Genomic DNA, 21,607 nt, shown 5'->3' with positions numbered 1-21,607 from the left:
AACACTATCCTGATCACAGATCTGTATACACTTGTGAGGACATCTGTGCTGCGTTTGTTGAATGACATGAGTTTATTCCAAAGAATGATAGATTTTTTTCCTTAACCCTGCTGTAAATGACATTTATCCCAGCAGTCACTGGGTGAGAGGCAGGAATACACGCCGGTCGTGTCACTAGTCCATCACAACACAATTGCACACTAAAGAGAAGTTTTTCCCAATTTAATGATCATTTTTTTGGACTGTGTGTGGAAACTGGAAGCAGCACAGCTGAGGTCTGTGCTCTCTAGGTGCTTTTTTTCCCTGAACTTGCAGAGGACAAAAGTCTCTTTTCAAGAGTTTTAGTTTCCCACTCAAGGGCTGGAAGCTATTATCTGAGTCAGGTTCATGAACAGGGTCCTCCCACATCACCGCACCCTGCGCTGATCATGACCATGTTTGATTTATTCAATGCAAAGAAAGGAAAAAAGCCTGGGTTCCATCAAATAAAATGTGTTTTGATAACAATATTTTCATCACATATATATACTTTAAACATGAATTAGAAAATCCTGGTTCCATCTGGATTCACCAGAAAGCTTCTAAAGATTAAATAAATGTCTTCCTAATCCCTAATTGATTCCTTCTGATTGCATTTTTACATACAGTGGGGGGATGGTGGGGCTGGCTTGAGTGGAGCATCGTGTTGCTGCACTCGGGGCTCTTCTGCAGCCAACTGGTCCACTCTGCAGTGAGATGGAATGATGCTCAGCGGCCATAGCTTCGGGGCTGGAAATGCTGCGCAGGCATGTTGGAAGATGGAGATCTCTGTTTCATCCACATCGGAGCAGGAGGTGGAGGACAAACGGGAATGAGCATGTGTGTGTTTGAACATGTTTCAATGCCGAGCACCCCTGGAAAAGGTTGAGTCTTCAGAGGTGAAAAGGGAGCAGGAGGGAACACTGGGCATGCACTGCATGAATGATGAGATCAGAGGAGGAGAGCACAGAAAATTCTTCTGAAGTCTGCAGTAAATATCATCTAATATAATTCTATGACATAAGGAAATCTGAATATTATTACATTGTCTTATTTGAAAATTGGTCACGCCACAGCTGTCAGTAGGAACCATAATTTCCTAATTAGATCTAAGGGCGATCGAGTGAGGTCATAAAGGTTATGTGTTTGTCCCGAGGCTGCCTTTGTCAATTCTGATCACTCAAAAAAACGACAATCAATGCTCACACAGAGGAGAGGAGAGGAGAGGAGAGGAGAGGAGAGGAGAGGAGAGGAGAGGAGAGGAGAGGAGAGGAGAGGAGAGGAGAGGAGAGGAGAGGAGAGGAGAGGAGAGGAGAGGAGAGGAGAGGAGAGGAGAGGAGAGAGTGCTCTTGTGCAATCACTGATCACAGGTTATGCATTATTCATAAGCAGTCAGCGAATTAACCCGTGAATGCGACCAGCATAACTAATGCAGATGTGCAGTGGTTTATGTGGCAGATCGCCTTTGTTTGTGCAGAGTATATGTGTGTGTGTGTGTGTGTATATATATATATACATATATATATAATTTTTTTTTTTTGAAAGAAATGTATTCTCATTATTCACAGTTTATTATCAATCACAGTTCCTGGGTGGGCAGCAATGAACTACATGTAATTTATACATGATTATGATTTAAGATTACTTCCCCTATCAGCCCCTGGAGACAGTTCCTGACTCCTCTGAAGCCTCTCGTTCCTCTGAATCAGGCTGTTTAAGCTCAGGTATTCCTCCTGCCTAATAGGGACATTTCGTTGGTAGATGGCTTTATATTAATTATCTCTCACCTTTTTCCTGCCATTGGTGTTTATTTTTCCTGTTCTTTTCGACATTTTTGCAATTGCTTTTCCTTTTTTTGCCACGGCACTTGTCTGGAGAGCATCACAGGCAGATCTTAGAAACATTAACAGCACTCACTGGTCGATGAGAAGCTCATTCCAGACAGGCAGAAGCGATCACAACTGTTTACTATAGTAAAAATCTCCCAACGTGGTGGTTCAAATATACGAAACATTACTGTTAGATTTAGTGCTGATGTGTGTGACAGACGTGTGTGACAGAGTCCATATGTTACAGGATGGGTGTCAATGATAAAAGATGCAGGGAGAGTGGAAAGTGTTTGATATTCACTCATCCTAATGTGTGCTGGAGTGTATGGAAGAGTTAAATGACCTCTATTTAGAGTGGAGGGATGGCAGGATGGAGGAATAATCGCTGTGAGACGTCACCTTCCCCTGAACAGTTAGCTGTCCTAAAGCTGAAGGAACACTGGGAGAATTAAATGACACATTAAGTGTCAGTTGAGCTGAAAACTCAACCTTGGGACTGTCAATTGCTGTATGTATGTATGATTTTATTATGGCTTGTTTATTACATTTGAATGACATTCCATTTAGACATATAAGCAGGATTCAGCTCAACTCCTCTCAGATTATCATGAGTCAATCTGTTGCATTAATAATTCTCTTTATGTCTGCAGGAATTCAGCTACCAATCAATCATGAAGAATAAATCTGAGCTGTAGGCCACCATTTTGTTGGCTAATATCCAACATGCGGCTAAAAACTGGAACTGGACCCAGGGGATTTCCCAGCCTATTAACCATTTCTATTTATAACCATCAGGCCTATTAGGTGGACAAAAGTCTCTTCATGTGAAAATGTCATATCTACACAGAGTAAAAGATGTCAGTGTTCTTAGGCTGTGGAGTACGAGCGGATGTTGGTTGTGTTGCGCCGACACTGCGTGTACAAAATATTACATTTGATCTACACAATATGTAAATGGAAGTGTTTAAGTTGGAATTCATAACTGGTACAGGCTGCAAAGTCTGACTTTGGACACAAAGCAACCGCAGGCAGCCAGGCCCTGAAAAGTAACCACAAATGTACACGTTACTTAAATATTAGGTACGGATTCACCACGTTACCAAATTCCATCAGCACTTAGGTGACTCCAAGCAAACCTTTGAGAAGACAAATAGGACAGAATGACTCACAGTGGGTGTCTACATGTTGCACAAATCCGCACCTTTTCCTGAACCCTGGGGAGTTTCACTCTTTGTTAGACTGGCAAGAAAGTGTGAATCAGGTAAGTTCAAAGGTTTGATCAACTCTTGACTGGCTGTAATTCGCCTCATATGCTAGGAAGATAGTGTAAGTTTTGAAATAAACAGGTATATGGCTGCTTGTTCTTTTTGCTATCGCCCACAGCATTTCAGGTAGAATTTCAGGTGTCTACGAGGGGGGACATTCCAGAGTGAAACCTGATCTGCCTCAGGAAGTATATAGTGTAATTCCATTCCTCATAGACTAAGACAGCTGCGCTCATTCCTATACTCCATGCAGTGTTAAGATGAATACTTGTGCCTGTGTGAAGCAGAAAAAGGAACCTGGGAATTTTAAAAAGTTTCAGGTGGTACATGTTTGGTACTAGGTACAGTATGTGTCTTTCTTCAGAGCTCCAGGGCATGAACAGGTAAAAGGCCCCCAGTTCCTCATACAGAAAGACCTCTGCCCAACCTCCCAACTCATCTCAGACAGAGGCATAGTCATTTCATTGATTAATGTTTTGATTCCCAGTTTAAACATTCACAAGAAGATGATTGAGATTAATAAGACATCATATTTTCCTTCTAGGTCAACTCTCTTATGACCTTCTATACTTGCACAGAAGACCTCAAATCACTAGGTTTCAGCTGCATTCGATTTTGGATAAAAATCACACACACACACACACACACACACACACACACACACACACACACACACACACACACACACACACACACACACACACAGGACACGGTTTTCATATTTGTAAGATTCCACCATTCTACCATATTTTAAATGAAAAAAAATCCCAAAAGATAGTAAAGGTAACGATTTGCCACACCCGCTTTCTATTCTGCCTACGGCATGTGAAGCGAGAAGTGATTGGACAAGTTTCGCCATGGCAACGACATGACGTAATTATCCCTTGCTCTAATTGGAGGAAACCCCGTGGCCCCAACCTCTGCAGTGTTCCGGTCTGTCAAACTTCCTCCGAGGTCCCGCCTTTTCCACCCGCGCTAAACAGCCATTGGTCGGCCTTGCAAAAACCAATCGCTTTTCAAGTGAAATAGCTTTTGCGATTGGAGGGTTGATATGCAGATATGCTACCTACCACAGCAAGTTCAGTTGTAGTTCGCTTGCCTGGTGCTGCTGTTCTTTGCGTGTCGGACCAACCTTTCTAACAGGCTCGTTTTGGATTGTCGAAATAAGGTCAGAAAGGGGTTCTTAATATTTTATATTTTCCCACAGTAGCACTTGCCTTCTCGTTCGCTGCAGAGTAGACGTGTTGTGTTTGACTGAACGTTTTAAATGAGTGACGTCAACGAGACATTTTTTCATTGAAAGGAGTGGCCGATGGAGCTAACGCAAATTAGCCTCTGCTAACTCGCTAGTTGGTGGGTTCAGACAGCTTTGTGGCGGGTTTCATTGCTAAGGGGAAGAGTTGCATTCACTTTTTTTTCCCTTGTGTGCAAAATAATCGTGGCTCTAGAAATAAATGGTTTTCATTTCACAATTTTTATATATATATTTATATATATTTTGGAGGGGGGGTGTAAAGTGTTTTAATTGCGGTTAACGCGAGACGGTCTTTTCCTAATGGTCAGTGTAGCGTTTCTTTTCCGATGAACCAAGATGACTTTGTTCTAGCGGCGTTATCTAATGTGATGCCACGTTTAGCGTCCTAGACAGATGCATATTTTCCATGGCATAATTGTTGGGCTGATTTGCATGACTATTAACTTTTTTTTTTTCACCCCATTCCAGCTTACAAAGTTAGAGGGGTTTACCGTCGCCAGTCCTTTGCTACACCATTCACAGTCACCGACTGTCTCCAACTCCTGGATTTCTAAATCCTCGGTCATCAACTCTATAAACTATGGAGAGAAAGGATCTTATTGTGAAGGCCAAGCTGGCGGAGCAGAGTGAACGCTACGATGACATGGCAGAAATGATGAAGGAGGTTACAGAACAAGGAGTGGACTTGACAAACGAGGAAAGAAACCTGCTCTCCGTCGCCTACAAAAACGTGGTTGGGGCGAGGCGGTCTGCATGGAGGGTGTTGTCCAGCCTTGCGTCAAAGAGCGAGGCCAACTCGGCGGAACATAAACGAATCACAGAATATCGGAAGAAGGTGGAGCAAGAGCTGGAAGAAATCTGCAACAAAGTTTTGGTAGCGTATCCCATTTAAAATCTTTAGGTCTGCACCAATCATGTCACACTTCCGCGTTGTAATGCTCCAGAAGCGCATTGTAATGAAGTGCTTCGATCCAGGGCAAGTGGACCTTTCTGGGCTACTCTGTTGTTTGACCGTGTTTTGCATGTCTTCTGAAAGGCTTTATGTTCAAATATCAGTTACTGGAGCCTGAGACTAAAGGTCCCCTTGCCCTGGGTTGAAGCCCTGAGCTTCTTTGACCTGGCTGACTGATAATCTACACCAGCACATTTTTATGAACAGTAATCCACATCCATTGTATATATTCTACATGAAACAGACACCTGTTGTGTAACTTTGGCTTCCCTAAGGTGGGACAAGGAAGTAATTCATAGTCCTGCTGTTCTTCCTGTTGGGAGTTTGGATTTGGAACAATAGGCTTTTGCATTTCTTTGGGTGTAAACTAGCAAATGGCCATAGTGGCTACACCAGCAAGGTGAACTGGAACGTCTCCCAACACCACAGCAGCCGTGCCGCTGATAAACCACCGTGGACTCGTACATGGATGACTTTTAAGATGTCCATGTCAACCACGCAATGTTGGGATATTACCCTTCAGCCGGTCTATTTTTATGTAATACAGTGTAAAACCGCTAAGGGTCACATCCTATTTTTGTTTAACTGCTTTCAGTTGGTTTCCTGTAAGTGTTGACAGGGTTTTGAACAGAGGGCGTGTCAGTCTTCATGCCATAACTTGCTTAAAAGCCTTTCAGGTAACTTTGTACGCACATAATTCACCAAACGACTTAGCTTCTGTTTTCAGGCCACGCTAGAAAGTAGACTGTTGGGTCGTTGAATGGGTTGGTCTTTTTAGTTTATTTAGTAGCTTTCTTGGGCTGGTGTTTCCTCATTGTGCTAAGAGCGCCCCCTACTGCATTTTTAAAGAAAGGCAACATTTGCTATACCTGACATTCACCTGCTTGAATGGTCAAAATTATTTGCCGGATTCCCAGAATTTAAATGGAAACCCTGTTTGTAAGTCCTACAATCACACAATGTTATGAAAAGAAATCATTGTTAATCATGCAAAAGAACCAAAACTATAATAGTCGACATTTTAATGTACATTTAGAAACGACATTTGTCCTTTTCGACGTAAACTTCAACTCTAGCAACACTTTTCAAGGGCTCATTTGGTCATTTCTATTAATGTTTATAGTTGTTAATTGAAGGTAACAGTGTGCGCTTTGACTGCCTTGTGTTTAATCAAAGGATAGCTTGATGTAGTGATGCTTAACACTCCTACTGACCAAGACCATATCTCCTGGAATAAGAGGTGTACTGACTGATCCAGGCACCGTTGCATTCTAAAGGAGACTTACACTTTTTTAATAGATTCCAACCAGAGATATTCCAACCAGAGATCTTCCAACTGAGAGATTTGTGATGCATATTACACTAGGGGGAAGGGGAAAAGCAGTGTTATAAGACAAGATGTCTTAATTATGACATTAGAGAGCACTGGGGTATATTGGATCCCCATTTTGGTTGGAAAACATTACAAGCATTACAACATTGATTCAGCAGCTGCGTAATGCAATGCACTGTCCCCTTTGAGGGGAAACTTGATAATTATTTCTACGTTATCTTTGCTTTGTCAGTAACAGTTTCCTTGATTTTTGTCTTCACAGAACCTGCTGGCGGAATATTTAATCAAAAACTCTGAAAATCATGAAAGCCAGGTCTTCTATTTAAAGATGAAGGGGGACTACTACAGATACCTTGCCGAGGTTGCCTCTGAAGATACGAAACAAAGCAAGTTCTCAGCTTTGGAAACACCCTCATATATTTTGTAGTTAAAGTGTTGTTGCCCTAATTTTTTTATTTATTTTTTACCAATATTGCATTTTTAGACACCATTGAGGAGTCACGAAAGGCATATACGGATGCTGTTGAAACTGCCACTGCGATGCCCTCCACACATCCCATTCGCCTGGGATTGGCCCTTAACTTCTCTGTCTTCTATTATGAGATTCTCAATGACCCTGTACAGGCCTGTGAGCTGGCCAAGAAGGTCTGCTGACTACCTTCAAGTGTCACTGAAGCCTGTTTCAAGGTGTTTATGTGGGTTCAACTTTTCCCATATTCATTTGCAGGCATTCAATGATGCCATTTCAGAGTTGGATGAACTAAAAGAGGACTCTTACAAAGACAGCACCCTGATCATGCAGCTCCTCAGAGACAATCTGACAGTAAGTGTCGGCTTTATAGATAATCGATATCCCGTATGTATTATTATCTCCGACCCATACGCCAAAAGAAGTAAAGGTTAAACGCTTCTGTGTTTACGCATTGAATCACAGAGGGTGGCATTCCATCACGATGGAAATATCAAACTATCTAACAAATTAATTCAGTGCCCCAGTAGTTTGCATCCTGAATGTCCAGCGAGCCAAGCATGTGAAGTCATCATCGTCTGTGTCAGGGTTGATTTGCAAGTGTTCCCAGCCAGAATGGTGGCTTCTATAACAGATGGCTCACTTGCTCCGAGATTAAGGCCTATGCGGTACTGGAACTTTTCTGATGGCTCACCATAAACTCAGTTGGAAATAAAGGAGTTAACCCGTAGATGCCACATGTGATGATGTTCCGAACTTAGGATCCTTTTTGAAGTTATGTAGCGATGCTTCTGGCCACATTAGTTATAAAGGGAATATGGTGAATAGTTGGGTTACGTGACTGTACTGTGATTTAAACAAATGTTTCTTTCTCTAGTTATGGACATCAGACAATGCTGCTGATGAGGGAGAAGGTGGCGAAGGTGGAGAGGGCGAAGAGGAGGCCAAATAACTTCTGAGACCACCGAAGGGAAAAGCTTTCTACGCATCCTTCATTCCTTAATACTCTAACATTCTACCACTGATTTCCATCATTGAAAAGTGTGATAAAATTAAATATTTTTGACAATGATTTGGGCATCTGCTGAAAAACTCTCCCCCCTTCCCTTCCCAATATTTGTCCTGGCCCTCCTAATCGTGCCGTTTTGATTCGTAGGAAAGTGATTGGTGGTTGAGTGACATGCTAATCTAACTCCTAGCTCAAATTTAAAGCTGAAACCTGCTCCTGTCATTTAAATAAAAACCTAAAGTCCCATTAATTAAGGTTATATTTTCCCACATAATGTTAACACCCCTCCTTTTTAAGTATCTCTGAACTGTTATATATGGTTACTGTTGATTAAATCCGATTTAGATTCAATTTTTTTATAATCCGGAGAAAGATGGCGCATGTTGAGGCAGAATATTCAACCAATTTAAGAAGTGCCAATTGATAAAATCCTTTGTTTTTGGACTGTAGTGTCACTTTCTCTGAATTATTTATCTGACCAAATGCAGGAACCCTATCAACAGATGGAAGACAATACACTTCTTGCATGTCTTTTTGGGATATTACACTGGAATGGGGAGGTGGGTGCAGAAAATGCACCGTGTCAGTCTGTACACATAACAAGGGTGATGTTAGTCTGCCCAGTGGTTGTCATTTAGAAATTTGGACTGCTATTGTTTTGCTATTTGTACAATTGTAGTCTCCAAAAGCTTTGTGGAACTGTTCAAATCCCTATGTATCAGCTATGTTATCAGGAATAAAACCTTTTTTTTTTAAACCACGTCTGGAGTAATGTCTTTTTTCTTGCTTTGCACATTATTGCATGATAATAAATATTGACACAGATTGTGTAAAGTAGAAGTACAACTAGGGTCCGGGCTCAGAACACTATTAAAAAAAACCGGTCTAACTATTATAAGTCCAGTATTGATCCGATTCCTTATAAAAGACAAGGGAAACGACATTGGCAGCAGGGAATATAATAGCGATGCGAGAAGCTGAGGATCTGATTGGGCTGCATTAAGCTTCACAGCGCGATCACAAACAGGTAAAAATAGTCCCAGATTTCCGTAATGATTTCAAAAATTATCATTTACTCAAATCTCGACGAAGCTACTACTTCAATGTGTCTCACGTCTCGTATGCAAACTGGACAGCGACGCCACTGAGTGACGTCACACCTCCTGTTTTCTCTTTGGCGCTCTTCCGGTGACCAGATAGGCTCGTGGTCCTGCGCGAACAGATGACGTCACACACGCAGCCCCCTAAACTGTTTTTGAATCGCCACAGGTTTAGCTTGGCAATATATACAAGTCACACACGTTTACATTGGCAATATATTGTCGGAAAACGCATATATATCTAGGGTTTGGAAACTTTTTTTTTTTTTTAAATATCACATATATAATAAAGTGTACAGACGTATACTTTGAGATTATATCGATCAAACCTACTTTTATTGCAAAATAGTTTGCATCCTGTTGGTATGAGAACTGAGAAAAACCTGGATAGAAGGCGACACGTCTTCAAAAGAGAAGAAAAACAGTGCAGTTGGCAAACTACCTTGAATAGTTTGTATGCTGCTTTGAGTATTCAGTAAGTAAGTAAGTATAAAACCTTTTAGCTGTCGAGCAAATTTAGAAATGAGAAGGATAAAGGACGAAATAATTCAAACGTTATCCAAAATTCAAAAATTTTCCATTAAAGGGCAAATAACTAAAATCAGTTCTTTTATCTAGAGGATTGAAGAGGAAAAAAATGAAATTCCATGTCCATCAATTCGTGTTGCACCCAGACAAAAAATGAATAGGTACCTCAGTTTGTGTATTTATTCATAATGCCCCTGCAAAATAGTTTGCTCGTTTTTAACGCACCTCCTTCGATCGCTTTTTTGTGTTTCCTTAGTTTCCAAGGTTCCAAACAGTAACCACGGTATAGAAATCACAATACATTACGTCACCTATATGTCGAGTAGCCAATCGCAATACCTGACGTCATCTTTAAGCGCGGTCCTGGAACCAGACCAAATCGGGTCCCGACAGGGTAGCTCCGCTAGCTAATGTCCTAGCATTGTATGTCTAGCCTATTACATCAAATAGTGACATGTTAGCGTTATTATTATGACAAAATGAGCTACATAATAATGAGGAGTATATTATTGATGTCATTTGTAGCTAACTATTGGGTCAATAGTGCTATTAGGTCAAGAAATAAGAGAGAGAGTGACACAGGACACCCAGATTTCGGTTCGTACAAGCTAACAGCGCTAAATCCTTGACATTTACCGATTGCCATATTTTACTACAGAAACACTTGTGTTTATTTGCCACTATTAACCGATACTGACTTAAACTATTATGTCCTAAAGGGGAACATTTTCTGAGTTTATACATTATCCGCGCGGATTTTGTTGGGCTAACATGTCGGTACATCTCTTCCAGATGTTTTGAATTCCATCCTATCAGATTATGAAGTGTTGCCATTGTCAGGACTCCAGATGCATTCCGTAAGGAAGAGAGAAATCCGCACCCAGTCCCACCTGGAACGTTTGGTGAGCTTCACGGCCCTGCAAAGGTACAGAAACTGACAGCACACCTTATTCAGTCACTTCTTGTCCTAAGGGATAGACTTACATCTTCTTGAAACAAAATGATTTATATATCCTGTCTGTTTTGGTCAACATGCATTTATGTAGTCCTGGGGAACTAGTTACAGATTAACATAAACCCCTCCATAAAAAATAAGACCCTCAGAGAGCGCAGACCATGCAGCTCATTTCTACATCCATTACACCGCTAATGAGCTCCTCGGCTTTGATGTTTGGAAGGTCAAAGTTTGTCTGGAATGTTGAACATCACCAAAATTTATCCAGCTCTTTCTTGGTCCGCTATCAACATTTTGTGAAAATTTCATTAAAATGTGTTTATAGCTTTTTGAGTTATAACAGCCACACAGACAATTGGCTGGGGTCACACAACCCCCTTGGCAGAAATGATAAGAAATGCGTTCAGTAAAACAGACTAGAGTCTGTGGAATCAGGAAATGCTTTAGGTGGCTTGGAAAATGACATTTTTGATACAATGGCTGCACAAAATTGGCGTTTCTTTGGATTTGGCCCTAATTCTGTTATAATCAATATGTTGTTTGTTTAGATTGAAATTGTCAGAACCCTGATGACAAATTCAACCATTTTTACTTTCTCTGTTCTTTAAAGACATTTCCAACTTTACTTGACTACTAACACTGGCCTTTTCACGGAAGACTTCAAAGCTGTGTTTCGAGATAAATATGGAAGAGAAAACAAGTATGATGTTCAACTGCAGAACTATTTCACCGGACACCTCATTGGTACGTAAATGACAGGCTCATAACTTTGCAGTATTTTTTTTTTTTTTATGTTATGAGTTATATCTTTTGAGTGCAAAACAAACAAAAAATAAGAAAAAAAATCAAACCTTTGTCTAAGAAATGATAGACATCAAGCTATTTGCCTCTTTTGTCATATTTTAGCATTTTGTGTAATGTTGCAGTTTTTGAATCTGTGCTACTAACTTTATGCAGTTCTGTTGGTGTTCAACAAGTATTTTTTATGTATTTACAGGAGAGGAGAATTCACGTGTGCAAGCACACATAGATAGAGATGAGTTTTCTGCTCACATCCTAACCGATGAAGTGGAATACAATGTGGAGGTAACAATCAGCACATTGTCTTATCCATTGTGAGATATGTTTCCCCCTTCTTGTATAGTGCCTTTTTACATTTGTTTTATTTATGTTATCCTTATCTGCATCCTCCATTGACTACTCGGGATCTCTTTTCTCTGCCTGTCCAGCCCCTGTGGAGGTTTACAGACTCCCAGATCGATAGCGGGTTACTGGTTTATCGCTCAGAAGATATCAGGAATTTGAGCCGCCTTGCTTCACCAAAAGTTTGTGGTTACATAAAGGAAGAACCCAGAGATCTGCTGCCAGAGTCGGCCAGGACGGAATGGGATAGACAGCAGGCTGGGGATCAGGAAAATGGTGAGTGTTCCCTCTTTTCCTTCACAACGAGGCTAAAATATCCGAAACGTGTAACCCGTAATGCACATATGCGAAATGTGGAGGAGGCTGAAGTGTATGTACAGTATGTTTCAGGAGTTATAGATCATGAAACACATGTAGCCTTGTTCTAACCCTGTTTGTAGATGGTAAAGAACAGATAGTGTAGGAGGATAAGAAAAGCATTAGTTGGAGTGAAAGGAGGAGGAAAGCTGTAGTAGCACAAAGGAGGTGGGTGTGAATTATTGTAACAGTCACTTTAATAAAGGCCTTTTTATTACAAAAGTGCAGCTCAAGTTATGTTCGAACAGTCTGCTGACAAGTGGGTATTATCTAACCCCCGAGAACGTTTGAGGTTTTTTTGCTGTGTTGGAAATGTGAAGTATGTATCAGCTCAATATGTGAGAGGAAATCTAAAATACCCTTCGAGCTGCTGGCAAAAGCACTCTTTGGAGACATTTGTTGTGATGATTTTTATGGAGGTGGCATTGAAATTCATGTAACCTTTGCTTACCCGACTTGTGAGTCGTCACCCACCACCCACACACATTACTGAATGGTGCACAGGCAAGTGAGTACAAAAGGAAATATTATTTTATTGCTAAAGTGTAAAACAACAGAATGTTGTTTTTTGATTTTTGTTTTTAGGTTGTGTCGGTTTTGTGTTTTCCTTTCCGAAAGAATGATTTAATTAATGAGACACATTCTACTTTTAGGATGGAGAAGAATTTTTCTTTTTATTAGCTGTTGCTGTGTCTTAATCACAGGCCACCGAAGAGAGAAGAGGCAGACTCACGACCACAGGAAGAACACTTGTCCACTGCTACTGGTCGCCGATTATCGCTTCTTTCAACACATGGGCCGCGGACAAGAGAGCATCACGCTCAACTACCTGGTCTGTCTGGTTTCATGCTACCTATAAATGCTAGTTTTGATAGATAGAGTTGCTTTCTAATTGGGCAAATTGTTGGAAATGTGGTTTCTTGTGTATATATCTAACTATACTTGTGTTCTGTGGGGCAATGATGTGATGTTTTTCTTTGCTTTCAGATTGAGCTCATCGATAGAGTTGATGATATTTATAGAAACACAACTTGGGATGATGAATTCACAGGATACGGGGTCCAAATCAATCAGGTGTGTGTGCATCTGTGTTTGTGTGTGGAGCAGCTTTACATCTCACTCACATGTGTGTTCATTGCAAATTCTTTATATAAGGTTCTCTGTGGTAACCTCTTATTACCATTGTGTTCTCAGATTATCATCAACAAGGATCCCACCGAGGCTCCCTCTGACCATTCAGGCTGGGTCCATTACAACATGAAGGACAGCCCCGTGCCAGAAAAAGAGGTGTGGGATGTGAAGAGACTGTTGGAGGTAGGAAAGTGAGAAAGATTTGTAGGCGGTTGGAGGAGCTGAAAGGTTTATTTTGAGTAACCAAACAAAGCAAAATGTGCATTGATTGAGTCAGTGTAGAAAAGATCATTTAATGCTCTCCCTGTATCCTGCAGCAATTTAGCTCAGACATAGCTGACAATGCATCCACGGTGTGTCTGGCCCACCTGTTCACCTACCAGGACTTTGATCAGGGCACACTGGGGCTGGCTTATGTAGCCCCCTCCAAACCTCAAGCACTGGGCGGACTCTGCCCAAAACGTAAGAACTGACCACACAGATCACACTGTTGGGATAAGTGCTGAAATCAGTTGATCTTGCTGTTTTGTTTGTTTTGGCAGCGTACTATCCTCACTCCGTGAAAAAGCCCAGTTATCTGAACACAGGCCTGACCAGCACCAAGAACTATGGCAAAACCATCCTTACAAAGGTCTGTTTGGCCCCCTTCTTCACGTCACAAATCAAATTTCTACAGCGAATGAGAAAGAATAAGCAAATTTGGTCTGCTTATGTCCAGGAGGCAGATTTGGTGACAACACATGAGCTGGGTCATAATTTTGGAGCGGAGCACGACCCTGACAACATTGCTTATTGTGCTCCCAGTGATGACCAAGGGGGCAAGTTTGTCATGTACCCCATTGCTGTGAGTGGTGACCACGTCAACAACAAGGTAAAAACATGCAGTTTAATGATGATGTAGCTCTTTCTGCTTTTGATATAAGCTCCTCTGTAGCTACTAACTACAGATTTGCTGTGCCACCGAATAGCTGTGCGAAAGTTGAAATGCTCTGTGTGGCACACCCATCAAACTGTCAAGCACGGCTCTAACTTCCTGCTCTACTTGCTTGGCTTTTCACCCCGCAGCGATTCTCCAACTGCAGCAAGATATCTGTGGGGAAGACTTTGCGCTTCAAGGCTCCTGTGTGCTTCAAGGAGAGGAACAGTAAAGTATGTGGGAACTCCAGAGTGGAGGATGGGGAGGAGTGCGACCCAGGGCTCCTGCACCTCAATGACGACCCCTGCTGCACATCTGACTGCAAATTCAAAAAGCGTGTGCAGTGCAGGTACGAAATTCAACAATTAGGTGAAATTTGATTGTTTACCCCCGGCGTGAGAATCCCATACAAGTCACACACGTGTTCTTTACTGCAGTGACAGAAACAGCCCTTGCTGTAGGAATTGCAAGTTTAAAAAGGCAAGAACAAAGTGTCAGGAAGCCATCAGCGCTACCTGCAAAGGCACATCATCCTGCACAGGTGCGCCCCCTTCAGGATGAACTCGAGCATTGCATCGAACGTTGCCAGACGATGGCGCCCTATTGATGAGCTGACATTGCTTCTTTTTTGCATGTTAGGCAACAGCAGTCACTGTCCTCCCCCTTCCAACGCCGACGACAACACAACCTGTGTGGATAATGGCCGTTGTCACAACGGGGAGTGCAACCCTTTCTGCGAGGCCACGCAGAACCTTCGGTCCTGTGCTTGCAACGGTAAAATAAGGAAGGTTCAACGTCTAGATTGTCGATGTTTCCCTGGGCTTTAAACTAACCACGTGAGCTCTTTGCAGAGACGGAGGACTCCTGTAAAGTGTGCTGCAGGGGAGAAGATGGCACCTGCACTCCTTTCATCCTGAACAATGGCAGTTTTCTCTTCCTCCGCAAAGGCAAACCCTGCACCGTGGGCTTCTGCGACGAGGGCGTGCGTTGGCTGATTAACCTCTGTTCAAGAATTGAAGGTAATGACTAATTTGGCACCGTCTGATCATTTTTCAACAGGGGAAGTGCATGAAGCAGGTCCAAGATGTGATTGAACGGTTGTGGGATTTCATTGATAAACTGGACATTAACACATTTGGTGAGTTATTTGAAGAGTAAGAATCCACTAGCCTGAGAAAACTAGTCCTTTTTCTAAGCACCCCCTCTTCTTCCCTAGGGAAATTCTTGGCCGATAACATCGTGGGATCTGTGGTGGTGTTTTCGCTCATCTTCTGGATTCCTCTCAGTATCCTGGTCCACTGTGTGGTGAGGACCTGCTGCATGTCATCACTGATATCTTCATCTGTAGCCCTTTCCCATCCGTAACCAGAGTGATATTTATAATTTGGCTGACACTGGTCTTTTTTCTTCCTCCCTCTAGGACAAAAAACTTGACCAGCAGTACGAGGAGAACAAAAAGTGCTTTTTCCACCCTCCGAGTGTAAGTGTCCCAGCTGTTAAAGCCGTCACGCACGTGCACTAGCCTTGCTGCCAAACTAACCAAACTAATACTCATTACTTTTGACAGCTGCCACTAGTAATCAATTAATCTTGCCGGCTCTAAATTGGCTTGAAAGTCTTAAAAACAGGGGGAAGAGCAGGACTAGAATGAGTTCAAGCTCTAAATGACCTGTCCCATCACTCTTTGCCTTGGCCCCCCCTTTTCATTCTCATTGGAACTGCAGCAGATGGTGGAAATATGTAGTAGACCTCCTGCCATAGGTGAGTGCGTGTGCTCCGGTTTCGTGTTGCTCCATGATGGTGCATGGTTGGCAGCCCACGTCCGGGATACTCCTGCAGTCACTTACTCCTTGATGTAATCACTCAGCTGTTGGCGTGTTGCCAGCTCTCAGAAATGACCGAGAGGCGCAAGTGCAAAATCAAGCTGACACTTTAATGTGGCTGAGGACTCGTGTGCACGTGTGTCCTGCACACCTGCAGAAATTACTTCAAGAAAGCAAGATGGCTCTTGGGGAGTATTCGTTGAGAACTGATCAGGTTGCACCTTGTTGTCATTTGTGGATCTGATATAACATGTCAACTTTTAAGTTCGCATCCACTGCTGTCGAGAGCCACAAAATCAACACATTTTTGTCCGTTAGGTGGTTCATTTTATTTAATTCCTTTGGTTTTCTTTCTGTTTGTTTCTAGCGTGTTAAGTTTATTTTGATTGGGTACATTCCAAAAAAGGAGAGGTCTCCTCTCAGAAAAGCTTCAGCTAAAACGGACCTCTCTTGTGGCAGAGAAAAAGCACAGGATTAACAGCCCAGCACGTGTATCAGGGCACATTTACTTTCCTAGCTTAAGCTTTTGAAACTTAAAGACACAAATTGCTACTGTCACTTCAGCCGGGTGCTTTTTTCTGCTGCTCACATGATCATGATGAGATGAGATGGTCTAAATTTAGCAGAACAGAGTAAAAATTGGAATGATCCCACTAGTCACAGAGGTCTGTTAGGTCTTTCAACCTTTCTCTCTGCTTTTCAGAGTCAAGAAATGCTGGGCAACCTCGAGTCGGCGTCCGTGCGCATCGTCAAGCCTCCTCAGCCTCACTCCTCCTGCGCCGGCCGGATGGCGCTCTCCTCCCTGCCCCCGCAGCAGAGCCAGGCCAGAGTCAACCCCACGGCCGGCAGCAGTACCCAGGCCCTCGGCCAGAACTGCGGCTCCACCCCGGACAGCGCAGGGGGGCTGCGTATGGCCACCATTCAGGAGGACACCAGCAGCGACTCTCACCTCGGCGAGGAGGGCCTGTCAGACGATTTCACAACCGCAGGAGCCTGCTCGTCGGCTACGAAATCCTCCTACGAGGATCTGACCGAACAGAAACGACCAGCCAGGGACCGGCGGCGCCTGAAAAGGCAGGAATGCATTGACACTAAAGAGACCGAGTGTTAAATGCCACAGCCGGCGTGTTTTTAGGGAACACACAACTGCTTTTTTGTTTTTAATCACAAATCACATGCAAACCTGAAGGGCGAGTGTTGAAGGCTCAATGTGTCTTATCTTATATAATTGGCCTCTGTGTTAAAAACTACTTATATGTTAAAGTTAGGCAGGTAGATGTGGGTCCTGGAGTTACTGTAGACCAAATTTGTTCCCCAACAGGACCCTCACCACGTGTCAATCAGTCAGCACTTGCACAGAACAAAGCTGGTTTTAAAGGCCTTCAGAAGTTAAGTGGGTGGTTTTAATTGGCTGTTTCTGTATTTTAAGACTCTGAAATAGCAACACAAACAAACACTTAGATCATTTCTTTTCTTTAGTAGCAGAGTTTGGGCTCTTTGGCAAGAAATGATTTCTGAATATGCACATTATTGTTCTGTCCAAGGACTATAATCCTGATATTTATCTGTAACTGTGTTGAAATGTGAGAAAAGATGATCTGCTTGTGCTCAAAGACCCATCTAAGCAGTTTGTTATCGCGTTTTTTAATGTTATTGATGTCATAGAAGTAAACATTTTGTTTCACGTTATAACGTGGTGAATTTTAGGTTTTGATTTGAGTGTCAGAACAGCACTTAAAGTATTTTAAAACAACACTGGAAGAGTTTAAAGAAAGCAGTGTTCCATTAGTATAACTCTCTTCTTTGATGATTTTGTGCAGACGATTTGTTCAAGTTAGCCGTTTCTTTAGGACAGATGCGCTTCTTTGGTTCAGTCGTCACTCTCAGCTTCAAACTTGGTGCCTTTTATCTTTTTTGTGCCTTGATGCTCTGAAATGACCTGAAGTCACAAAATCCTGTTCTTTGTCCATTTTAAAAGTCACCATTGTTGCCTGTGAAAACTGTTACATATGTCATTGTTTATTCTTTATGTTGCTATGCATAACCCTGCTTGTGAAAGTTTCTTATGTGCATCTCCAAATAAAAATCTTTGTATTTTGAACAAAAGTGCACTCCTATTATTCAACAGATACAAATTCAAGTGATTTGCTTGTTTGCAGCAGGAAAGTTTTGCATTGATATTTTTTATTTAAAGTATAAAAACAGGAAATAGAATTCATTGGGTAGAGAGGAGGCTGCTCTCAGGGCTCTTGGGATCCACATCTCCCCAGTAGGGTAAAATAAAGGGCAAATGGGCCACTCGACTTTCCAGGAGCCTCCACAGATGCTGGGCCACAAACTGATTTCCCCTTTGTGAGAGATGGAGTCCATCAGAGAGGTAGAGCGTGTAGTCCTGCAGAGCAGAGAGCAGCCTTACAGACACAAATCATAACCTAATGGTTTAAAAAAAAAATAAATAAAAAAAAAACAGCAGATGCTATTTATACTAATATGGATTTCATGTAGGAAAGAGTTAAAGGTGTTGATGCTCACGTTTGCTTGTAATATCAGGAGTCAAGAACTTGACTGGGTTAAAAATGAGCTGGAATTAACACATTCTTTCCTCTTCAAGCAGTTATATATGTGCTCACCTGACCGTCTTTCTGCATCAGTGACCAGAGGTCCAGCACATCTGTGCCACACTGAGCAGCAGCCTGCACGCACGCCTGGGCGTACTGCCCTGCCACCGAGTTTAGCCGGTTGAGGGAACATCCTGAAAGAGACCAAGAGAATCACCCCGATGCCTGGAAACCTGGAACGTGAGTGGGACATAACTTTGGAGAGGAATAGATGTGAATAGATGCTACCTTTCAGGATGCACTCTTTTTCCCAGGCAGACTCATGAACAGGCGGAGGGGTGATGAAGATCACCCTGTCAGCTGGCACGCCTGCCGAGGCCAGAAATCTGGTGATCTCCCTCAGGTTCTCTGAGTACTCCTGCACCGGGACGTGTTGTTGGGGGTTTTTATCTGTGCAACAGCAACAGAAAAGTTGTGTATCTTATTATGAAACTACCTATGTGTAAAGATGAATTCATTGATCCGGGGCAGGAAATCTCTGTACTGAACTGTACCTTCCAGAGAACAGTCATTGGCTCCAAAAAACACAGTAACAGCAGCTATATCGGTGTCTGCTGAGTTCTGGCTGCTGATCAGGCGAGGTAGGAGTATTTTGGCCCATCTGGAGTTATATCCTGAAAGTCCTCTGTTCACCACATCGCATTTTCTGAAGACAAAACTTTGATTTAGGTGCGGGCAATCTCCAAAGTTCGAAAACCGGTAAAGTCATAAAGTACAAGCGTGTTTGAGAAAATATTCACTAGTCACCTTGCGAGTTTGTCAGCAATTTCTGCTCCCCAGCCATTCGCTTGAAAAGAAAACTGAAAGATACGAGCCACATTTATCGCTGCAGCATGCTAACAGCTGGAAATCTAAAGGAATAACTCTACAGTACATAAAATGCAGTAAAATATATAGCTATGCGTTTCTGACCTGTGTTATGGAGTCCCCAAATAAAATGACTTTAGGCCAAATGACTGTATTAAATTTTGACATCTTGAATTAAAGTGAACCAAAGGTGACACTTTTTGAACAGGCACATTTACGGTAGTCTAAACACCGTCCAATCCGGCTTGACCATTGTGGCAAAACATTAAAAGTGTGAATTAATCTTGATGTAGACATTTACTTCCAAGCCATCTGGGTTATGTATTGAGGATAATAAATCTATGCTTAGTTTATAGTAGGCGCGATATTCCCTTTAAAATATGGGAACTGTGTGCTTAGGATACGTTCTCAATTCCCACCACTTGATGGCGCTGTAGTTAAACGCCCCTACCTCACCTTTGCGGAAATGCATTTAATTTATTTCCTCCTCTCTTCCTCTAAATATGGCGGCCGTCGGGCAACGTATTGGACGAGGCTCTTGCGGGTTTGGACACAAGATTCGTCACAGTGACCTTCAAAACAAGCAACGTAATAGTTTACTGCACGCGTCCCCTTTGTTCGCGAAGTATCGGTTGCGTGGTTTTGAAAACGTCGGACTGCGTGTCGTCGGAAATGTGGCCGAAAGAAAGACCGCAGGAGGTTTACAGGAAGGTTGCGCAGTGCTTGCTTTAACGCCGTTGTTTGTTTACACCAACGAGGGGCGGAAAATTAGAAAATGCACCCAAAATGAAGACTGCGTTGTACGCCCCAAAGACCGCACATCCACAGAAAACATCCCGGATTGCAAAATTGAAAATAACTTTTCTTGGTATCGCGTCAGGAGTCAGAGGACTTTCTGCACTCCCAGATCTACTCAATTACTGCTGAGCCAAATGAGAGCTTACAGCGACTATGGACCTCAGGCCGAACCTCTATTTAAAAGTAAAACCGGCTACTATGACATTCTGGAGGTTACCCCTGCTTCTACTCAGGCCCAGATAAAAACTGCATATTACAAGCAGTCCTTCCTGTTCCACCCGGACAGAAACGCCGGCAGCGACGCAGCCACTGCCCGCTTCTCTGAGATCAGCGAGGCATACACCGTGCTGGGGAACAAGACCCTGAGGAAGAAGTACGACCGAGGACTGCTGGGGCTGTCGGACCTCGCCGGAACAGCCCGGGCTTCTGGGAAAGACAGTGCGGGGAGCGGCGCGAAGCAGCCGGGGACGAGCCGCCGGTCTGTGATGGAGCCAGGCGACCAAAAAAAGATGTTCGACGAGTTTTTCAAGTCCCACTATCACGAACAGCTGCGAAGAGAGAAAGAACTCCGAGGCCGAAGAGAAGAGTTTTTGAAAAAGCAGACGGAGTCGTTTGAGGAGAAGAAGAGCGACTGGATGGTGGAGATGGGTATTGCAGTCATGATAGTCGTAACTGCGGGGTTATTGTTGAACTTGAGAAGCAGATGAAAGATGCGCCACGGAAATGACTTTAAAGGTCAAAGTTAATCAAGTTCCACATGCTTAAGCCTTAACACTACCCATGTGTGGAGGGAAACTAAAATGTAACGCATCGTTGTTCACTTGAAGTCAGTCTTTGGTCAGTGAACCTCAGTGCAAGTGTGCAATATTTGGAGTTGCTAATATGACTCCACAGTTTGAAATGAGCATCTCCATATAGTTATATTTATAAGTTATGGTGAGTTTGTGTGGTATCATTCTGTGATTTCTTTCAATGCCAAGAAAGATGCTGCTGCCGATGTAAAACAGATATATAAACTTTGGCTTTTATAAAGCCCTCAGTATTGTATTTTTGTTAACATTAAGTCTTAACGGTGTGATGTTCAGATGGTTAAACTAAATTATAGCTGAAAATCTAACCAAGTTAAATTAAAGGCCTGTCAGAGCCTGTACAACCAACTGCTGCTTAAAGTTCTTGTCACATAACGATTTAACACTTTGCACATCATACATAAGAACAAATAAGAAATAGCTGCATTTAGAAATTCACAGTGCACATTCAAATAAATCACAACATCCTAAAATATATACAGAAAACAGTAA

General features: G+C 42.6%; 4 protein-coding genes across 5 annotated transcripts; 3 read left to right on the top strand and 1 right to left on the bottom strand.

The window, feature by feature from the left end:
• Positions 1–4,133: 4,133 nt before the first annotated feature.
• Positions 4,134–8,890, top strand: LOC101063495 (14-3-3 protein beta/alpha-A). Its single transcript, XM_003962692.3, has 6 exons — positions 4,134–4,280; positions 4,836–5,241; positions 6,915–7,038; positions 7,137–7,297; positions 7,380–7,475; positions 7,999–8,890. Exons 2-6 carry the CDS (start codon positions 4,948–4,950, stop codon positions 8,071–8,073), a joined length of 750 nt encoding a protein of 249 aa, XP_003962741.1. The 5' UTR covers positions 4,134–4,280; positions 4,836–4,947; the 3' UTR covers positions 8,074–8,890.
• A 1,206-nt stretch (positions 8,891–10,096) lies between these two features.
• Positions 10,097–18,189, top strand: adam17a (ADAM metallopeptidase domain 17a). 2 transcript variants are annotated; one of them, XM_029826177.1, is made up of 20 exons: positions 10,097–10,355; positions 10,551–10,683; positions 11,324–11,457; positions 11,711–11,799; positions 11,943–12,132; positions 12,918–13,045; positions 13,201–13,287; positions 13,408–13,527; positions 13,662–13,806; positions 13,887–13,975; positions 14,063–14,215; positions 14,410–14,609; positions 14,698–14,801; positions 14,900–15,034; positions 15,112–15,242; positions 15,320–15,398; positions 15,477–15,565; positions 15,681–15,740; positions 15,985–16,021; positions 16,787–18,189. In XM_029826177.1, exons 1-20 carry the CDS (start codon positions 10,238–10,240, stop codon positions 17,170–17,172), a joined length of 2,607 nt encoding a protein of 868 aa, XP_029682037.1. In that variant the 5' UTR covers positions 10,097–10,237; the 3' UTR covers positions 17,173–18,189. The 2 variants fall into 2 exon arrangements, with proteins under 2 accessions (XP_029682037.1, XP_011616093.2); XM_011617791.2 differs by lacking the exon at positions 15,985–16,021 and having other exon boundaries at positions 10,098–10,355.
• A 38-nt stretch (positions 18,190–18,227) lies between these two features.
• iah1 (isoamyl acetate hydrolyzing esterase 1 (putative)) lies at positions 18,228–20,002 on the bottom strand. Its single transcript, XM_003962694.3, has 6 exons — positions 19,614–20,002; positions 19,449–19,501; positions 19,196–19,347; positions 18,930–19,091; positions 18,714–18,835; positions 18,228–18,475 (listed from the first exon to the last, which is right to left on the bottom strand). Exons 1-6 carry the CDS (start codon positions 19,674–19,676, stop codon positions 18,299–18,301), a joined length of 729 nt encoding a protein of 242 aa, XP_003962743.1. The 5' UTR covers positions 19,677–20,002; the 3' UTR covers positions 18,228–18,298.
• On the top strand, positions 19,999–21,600 carry LOC101064165 (dnaJ homolog subfamily C member 30, mitochondrial-like). Its single transcript, XM_011617811.2, has one exon. It carries the CDS (start codon positions 20,012–20,014, stop codon positions 21,011–21,013), a length of 1,002 nt encoding a protein of 333 aa, XP_011616113.2. The 5' UTR covers positions 19,999–20,011; the 3' UTR covers positions 21,014–21,600.
• The last annotated feature ends 7 nt before the right edge of the window (positions 21,601–21,607 follow it).

This window comes from Takifugu rubripes, chromosome 2, assembly GCF_901000725.2.
Source record: "Takifugu rubripes chromosome 2, fTakRub1.2, whole genome shotgun sequence".
NCBI lineage: Eukaryota > Metazoa > Chordata > Actinopteri > Tetraodontiformes > Tetraodontidae > Takifugu > Takifugu rubripes.
Note: the sequence above shows the minus strand (reverse complement) of the source record. Positions and strands in the feature narration are given on the sequence as shown.